Source organism: Copidosoma floridanum, unplaced genomic scaffold (genome assembly GCF_036245765.1).
Source record: "Copidosoma floridanum isolate Cflo_tuat_1 unplaced genomic scaffold, Cflo_Japanese_pri ptg000007l, whole genome shotgun sequence".
Lineage (NCBI taxonomy): Eukaryota > Metazoa > Arthropoda > Insecta > Hymenoptera > Encyrtidae > Copidosoma > Copidosoma floridanum.
The window spans coordinates 15,239,020-15,247,002 of NW_028321884.1; the positions used below are offsets into that span (position 1 = coordinate 15,239,020).

The following is a 7,983-nucleotide window of genomic DNA, read 5'->3' on the forward strand; positions in this document are numbered from 1 at the left end:
AGAATTTAAAAAAGAAATTTCGTCTACACAATCAAGTTTTACTGACGTTACTCCGTTGCTAGTATTATTAATAAGTAGATTTGTCACAACCCTTAAAATATTTCTATTCGAATAGTATCACAGGCACTTAATATTAAATTTAGTAAAAAAACCATGCAAGAAGTTAAAAAAAATTAGGAAAACTAAGAAAACCAATACTTTATACAACAATGGAAAAAAATTCTCAGTTTACTCTCAATACAGGGATGCACAAACACGCCCTCCGTGGCCTTATACCCCATAAAAACAGTGTTGGCTGCGATGGTTAAAAGTACAAATTGTGTGAATAAGACATTAATCTGACGCATATATCACTTTATGGCAAAAAAAAAATGTGGCATTATTTTTAAAATGATTGTAATATTTCATGCGATTGATCTGGTAAGAACATAGTTACTAAAAAGACGACTTCACTCAATTAAAAAAAAAAAGCTAAGAACCCAGAAAATGTCTTATTGATGTACGATAATCTTACTAATATATAAAGCAAAGTCGCTAAAACCGTTGTAATCGCTAACCGTGAAAACTACTGAACCGATTTTGCTGAAATTTTGCACACTGATTCATGATACTTCCTAGATGGTTTTAGTATAGTTTTTATCTTAAAAAATTTAATAACAATAGCAATAAATGAAATCAAAATTTTGCAAAAATACGCCAGCTTTTCACTTTAGTTCAGTAAAATCCGGTAGGTGGCGTCGACATACAATCGAAGCTACCTGCAACATAATTAAATAAGTGTGGTTATAAAGCGCTGGAGCGTCTCCACAGCAGTATTCCGAGATCGAGCTGAGAACTCGCGCACACTTGTGCGCAGCCAGCCTCCGATTGGCCGAGCGACTGCGCGTCGTTTGAACGTCCAAAACTCAAAGACACAGCTCTCAAAGCCCGAACACATAAAACCCAAATGCCTAAACCCAAACGACCCAGTGCGCTTACTTGGCCGCACTTTTCTTCATTTATTAATTACCAAAATCCCAAGCGGCTAATCCCCAACAACCCAGTGCGCTTACTTGGCCGCACTTTTATTTTATTTATTAATTACCAAAATCCCAAGCGGCTAATCCCCAACGACCCAGTGCGCTTACTTATTTAAATAAAATAAAAGTGCGGCCAAGTAAGCGCACTGGGTCGTTGGGGATTAGGCATTAGGGTTTCATGTATTCGGGCTTTGAGCGCTGTGTCTTTGAGTTTTGGACGTTCAAACGACGCGCAGTCGCTCGGCCAATCGGAGGCCGGCTGCGCACAAGTGTGCGCGAGTTCTTAGCACGATCTCGGCACACTGCTCCATAGTGGTATAGTCGAGCTTCGGAAGCTCAATAAAATATGTAGAGAATGCTGGTGATATTCCTGCAGCTGGGTATCCCGGTTACGGACGACACTCTTCTCTATAGGGGGAGGGCCCTAGGTGTCTCTTCACCCTGAATCTCGCCAAGTGCGATCAAAAAAAAAATTCCAACCGATGCCGTCTCTTCCACAATACCAGGAGACATATGTAGCCAGAGCACAATCTGGATCCAACTCATCAGAGTTGTGAGGGAGTCCCACCATCCCACCTGGTGTAGTTAGAGAATTTGTGGCTACAAATGTAAGCAAAGGAAAACAGCTCTGAGGGGCACGGAAAGCCACAACGGCTACCTTCTTGGTCGTCACGTCCCCAACGCGCTTACCCACATGTTCCCGTCTAAAGATGAGCAGTTGGTTATCCAGGGAACGACCCGAGACGAGATATTCTTTGGTCAGCGGCGTACCTCCCTCCATCACAGTCTCCGTACATCGAGACTCCCAGGGTAAGAATCAAGCAACCCGTAGCCAGCTCTTCATCATCAGAAATAATAATAAAGAATAGCCTGGAAGTTTCACCACTGGCGCTTTTTAGGGCCATTATAAGTATTTACGTTCCCTACTGAACCATCAATTTCATCGGTTCTTTTTAGGATCCACCTAAGTGTAAACTACCTTGCCGACAAATACATTTTTATTACCATTTCCGGAAGCGATTCGTCGACTAAAAGACTATATTAACTAAAGACGGGCACTATTAAAGCAAGTCAGCTATTCACAAGCAGACGTCACCTGGGGAGTTGTTCTTCGCAAGGCTGGAAAACCCGGTGACCGACGACTCTATATTACCCTCTCGACTCTAAGCATTCAACCGGGAATCACTGATCCTCTCCAAGGTCTGCGCTGGGCAAACCTATAACGGCTATAAAGAAAAAAAAAACTTGAGCCAACGGGACAGCCTCCACTGGACAAGTATCACTTACCAATCTTCCCATCTAAGATCACCAAAACAACTGAATCTGCAAATAAAAAAGGTGCTTTAGACACCAACGTCTTCGACGTTATACCGGGAGACGTTGGGAAAGAGCACTACAACTAGCCCCAAAGCTTCGAACTTTGTAATTTTTCTCCCAATCAGTCTGGGTCTTCAACAGCAAGCCAGAGAAGATCACCCTGAGGTATCCAGGCAGTCACAATTGCTGTTAACTGCAGTCAAGAAAGAGTTAACTTAAGAAGCTCACCGGTCTTTTTTAGGGCCATCGGACGTCGAACTACCTAGCCAACAAATGTATTAAAATTAACAAAGTTGACTGAAAATAGCCTTTAGGGGTCATAAAAGTCGTAAGCATGCCAATAGTCGCAAAAGGGTATATTGGAAAGAAAACTTCAAATGTATTAAATGAATACAATTTGAGGCGTCAAGAAACTGACGCAGAAAATTTATCGAGATTGAAACAGCAGCGTCAAAATCGACAACTTAAGAGTCCATTACGTGAGAGATCAGCTTTCCATTGTACCCTTACAGCAATCTCTGAAGTCTTTAAAGATCCTACTTCAGATTTTTAAATAAGTGGAAAATGTATTTCTGTTTTTGTGGCAATAAAAATGTTGGGTTTAAGGTCCAGGACTTTGTTGCTCTGGTAATAAAATTGTGAGATATGAGAAAAAAAATTTTTTTTTTAATATAAATTTTTTGGGGGTTTAAAATCTTAACAGCTTTAAAAAATAGCCCTTGCCGTGAATTACACAGAAGAAACTGTAAATCAACAACTTCTTATAGCCATCGATTATTTCATGGCATAAAGAACGCACGGTACTTTTCAGCATAATTATTATTTTGAATTTTTACACCTCATTATTTGACTACATTAATTGTATGGATTCCGAAAAAATATGTTTTTAGTAAGAAGATTTTTGTTCTGAGATGTATCGGGAATATGTATAAAATTTTCTAACTAAAAATGTTTCACATTACATGTCAACACACTACGGTGTTTTATTTAGTAAGTCTCGGACGAAGCCGAGACGGGGGGCTGCTAGTTCAATATATTTCGATTTTAAGTGCAAATAAAATAGTTGTGATACTTAGTGTAAATTTAAAAAAAAAGTTTTTTGTACTAGAAATATATAAGACTGTTCTATAATCTTGAAATAAAAACAAAATTTTGAAGTATGAATCAGAGTTTTATTCATCACGATTCAGTTAGTATTTTTTAAATTGTGATACCTTGTTTCGATCCTCGAATTCCAAAAATTACATCAGCCCTTAAAGCAAGGAAGGGTAATGCAAACAGTAATTTCTTTATATTATTCGACAAAAATGTCGTCAGCTTGTCTAAACTTATAGACAGCTCACAAAGATTTCCAACTATTATTTTTCATTTTTTATTTTTACGAATGAGCTCAGTACTACAAAGACTTCAACATATTTTACCTAGAATTGTAGATAAAAAATAGATTTTTAAATAGAACACAATGACTTAATTTTTTTATTTTTAGCATTTTTTATTTCTTTCACTTAGATACTAAATTATTGAAAACTTTCGATACTTTTAACGGTTTATACTTCAACAGCTGGCTCATTCTTTAAAGGAAAACGAATATACAAAATGTCGTCGGTGCGGAATCCTGCCTCGACTCTATCCAAATCACACTGATCGGGAGTGCCAACCGTCATTGTAGCTTCATTTAGTTGAATTTTTTTAGTACCATGAACTAATATCGATTTACCTTTGACCTAAACGAAAAAATTTTTGTTTTAATTGACAAGTATAGACAGTCGATAAAGGATGTGATAAGAAATTTTCTGTTAACTACGACAAAACTTATTAAAATCACTTCACGTTATAATTAAATTATATAAAAAACAGTTTTGGGGCGTAATCGTGCTGGCTTAGTTTGTTATTGAACAAACAGTGAAAATTGATCAGATTTTTCTTTTTAATTTTACTTGTTATTTTTTGGGGGCATTATACATTAAACAATATCTAAGTAAAATTCATTTTTTTAATTAATTGACTCCCAAAGGATGCTGGTAAGATTGTCTAAGTCAATTCATCGCAAAATGATAGCAAAAAAAGTGCAAAAAGTGCTATTTAAAATAAGATTATTACAGTTTTGTAGATCTTCCTCATTATAGTAACATTTCTTGAAAATTTAGTTTTTCGTTCTCTTCTAAGGGATCGTTAACCATGCTTAATGATTTTTATCTACGATTAAAAATGATATTACAAAATAATTAATGTTTTTAAAATTAATTTTCTGTTCCTTAACCTTATAGCAAATCTAGATGAAAGTTTTAAGATGATTTTCTCTAAAGATACCAAGAACTGTGATGTTAAAGAAAGATATAAGTTATTAATTCGAATCTCAATTTTTTATAAAATGAATTTGCAACACAATAAATTATCAAAACTTTGACGCCTTGCATTTTGTTGTGTGGCAACTAATTTTATTTGATGGAGTAAATTTCAATACGATAAAAAAATTCTAATAACGTATTTCTAGCAATAATTATTATCAAACCAATGTTTACAGTTACACAGTAAATAATTTTTACATAGATTAACAGCATAAATCAATATAGAACAAAAGGTTGCATGCATTTAGTCATCGATGCATGCATAGAAAAAATTAGATTTTCTCTTCCGCGTACGAAAACTTGAGGATGCCTACCAATTACTTCATACTTCGTACTTATAGAAAACCATTATTTGAGGGCTTTCTCTCGCGGTGTATTCTTTTTATGAGCCTCACTTTTTGTTACCACTCTGCAGCTGCAATTTCTTAATATAATTTTAAACCAAAATGCTTTTATACGGAAGAAGCAATGGGAAAGGAATGGAAATAAGTGGCTAAATTTATGCAAAATACTTTATCTTGCATGTGAGATATAACTAATTTGCAAGGCAGCGAAGAAAAAGTGTTACTTAAATAATAAGATCGAATTTCAATTCTATTTAGTTATTACATACAAATATGTTTTCAAGAGTACAGCACTAAAAATGCTAAAAAAAAATTTTTCCTTTTATAAAACGTGTCTAAATTTCAACTATCAGCTTAGACAGTCAATCTAAAACAACCAACAAATGTTAAGCCTATTTAAATTATAATAACTTGATATAGTCAAAAAAATTGCTAATATAAACACATACGTACACCATTTCAGCCACACAGGTTACTTTTATACTAAATTGAAAATCAGTCTTAAGTTAAAAATGGACAATTTATAAGTGATAACACTTTTTGTTCTGACGAAATTATAAGGCACAATCTAAAGTCATCAAAAAAAAAAAAAAAACTCGGATGTCATGAAGCAAATATGAAGATAAGGACGTAATAAAAAAAACTTGTAGAATAGAGCACAAGACAGTCGAAATTGTTAACGGTAACATTATAAAAAATGATTTTGATAACTTTCCATACGCAGGCGTGACTCATATAAGTGGTAGAGACAATAAATACACTCCAATCCTAAAAAACGAGACATTTGTTTAAAGTGTATGTGATTATATAACAAATCTTTTTAAAAAAATGTGATGATTTATTATAACATGGATTAATAAAACGATATCAATTTGTGATTTAGCGAAGAGATGCACAAATGCATAGCACATCAAAGTATTCAAGTATGATATTTTCTCTTTCTTAGGTATTATAAGTTAATGTGACGACTGCTACCCCTTCTAAATAACAAGATACATCGTACATAATAAAAAAAAATTTTTATAAGTTGAAAAAGAGTTTTAATATTAAAAATCGTAATAAAAACCTAATTGTTAATAAATATGGTTAAATACGTTATTGTAGTTACTTTTTTCAATTCGTATACAAATATATCATATCAAGTGAGATTCGTTGCAACACTGTAAAATGAGAGACAGAGTTATAACAATTTGTTTGGGTAAACAAAATTTTCAATATTATTCTTAATCCTCATCATCCTAGTCAGTATTCTAAATCGAATTCATAGTCAAAGTTCACCATAGTAAGGTCTGGAGTAGGTAAATAAGTTTTTTATTCAAACGTTGTGTGACACCATCTTAAATATTGGACAAAAGTTGTTGTGCGTCATCAAAGATTTCTATTAGTAGTATGTTATGAATTGAGAACTTTTGATAATTTTTTTAAAAAATGCTAAAGTTAATCATGTTGCAAAGTTGAAGCTTTAGATGGAGATTTCTGCACTTTTCTTGCTCTATACCTAATCGAAAAACAAAATTCATATAATTTTACTAGTACTGATGAGTAAATGATTAAATAACGACCAAATTATTTTCGACTACTTCTGCAATACGATGATCCAAAACAAGTTATAAGCAAAATTTAAAGAAAAACTTCGATTAATTTACATTATTTCTCTTACAACAAAAATAACTCGTACGAATAAGTCCTAAAATCATTTTTCGATGTATTCTGATTTAAAAAAAATCCTAACATTTTTTTGTTGCAGTGCATGAAATTCTCATCAAACATTCTTTCAAACTTCATTAAAGCGTTTAAGCGTTAGAGCGTTTAAAAAATAAATAAAAAGAAAAAGGAAGAAAAATTTTTTGATACTTACAGTGACCTTTATTGTGTTCTTGTCGAATTCAGAACAATCCAATTCCTTCTGGCAGACTTTTTTCTGCAAAAACACAATTTCGTTCAATTTTAAAAAAACATCTTAGAAACATTTAATTATAAAAACGCAATTGCCAAATTCACATACTTTATCGCTGACACGTAAAGAACGGTAATCTTTGCTATGTTTCAGTTCTAATTGCCTCGACTCTTCAGTGGCATTGCTGGTATTGGTAATCAAATGAGAGTCACGGCCACAAAAAGAGGCGTAATACTCATCCCATAATTTCTCATTATGTTTAAAGAACGCTTCTGCCCTCTCATCATCGGACATTTTTTTACAAATATAATTATGTAACTGCGTAGGTGCTAAATTGGAAAAGTCTCACGAGCAACTAACGAACAACGAAATGGTTTCCAGTATTTCGGCTGTACGTGTCACGTTCATGACATCACTGTCGTATATAGCTAATACCTATTGATATCTTGCTCACTCAAAATGTCTGTAAATAACTTTAATAATGATACTTGCTAGTATGCGCTTAGGTAGGTGCTTTGTTGAAGAAACATGTTTAATAAATTTTCTTTGAATCTGTTTCATAAAACTATTTTTTGTAAAAAAAGCCCTAGATGACGTTACTCTACGTCATACCTTTCATATTTACTGTTGGAAGATTTGCACACGCAGTAAAGAATTACAGGAATTTTTACCGTAAAAGCAACGGTAATCCTGTGATAACTTGTCATTAAGTATATTTTTACCGTAAATGTTCATGAATTTTCAACGTGTTTTACAGTATTCTTTATGGTAACTGTTAAATTTATCCAAAATTTACTACAATTTTTACTGTACGACAACGGTAAAATTTCCCCTGAAAGAGTATATATAGCTGTAGGGTGCAGGGACACGTTGGATGGAGGGAAAAGCCGAACACCTGATCAGTTGTCTGCTAAAGCGTGGACTAACTTACGATTGTAGACCTGTGTGGATATCTGCATTAATAGAATTGGTACTTAACGCACTTAACGAATTGTTGGACACATGATGCAGTATTTCTTCGCTTATAGCCATTTATAAAAGATACCCGTACTTTCATC

General features: G+C 33.8%; 1 protein-coding gene across 1 annotated transcript; it reads right to left on the reverse strand.

Annotated features, from left to right (window-relative positions):
* Positions 1 to 3,883: 3,883 nt before the first annotated feature.
* Positions 3,884 to 7,259, reverse strand: LOC149375440 (uncharacterized). Its single transcript, XM_089589006.1, has 3 exons — positions 7,034 to 7,259; positions 6,887 to 6,949; positions 3,884 to 4,060 (listed from the first exon to the last, which is right to left on the reverse strand). The coding sequence occupies exons 1-3, from the start codon at positions 7,217 to 7,219 to the stop codon at positions 3,884 to 3,886; spliced, it is 426 nt and encodes a 141-aa protein (XP_089445132.1). The 5' UTR covers positions 7,220 to 7,259.
* Between the last annotated feature and the right edge of the window lie 724 nt (positions 7,260 to 7,983).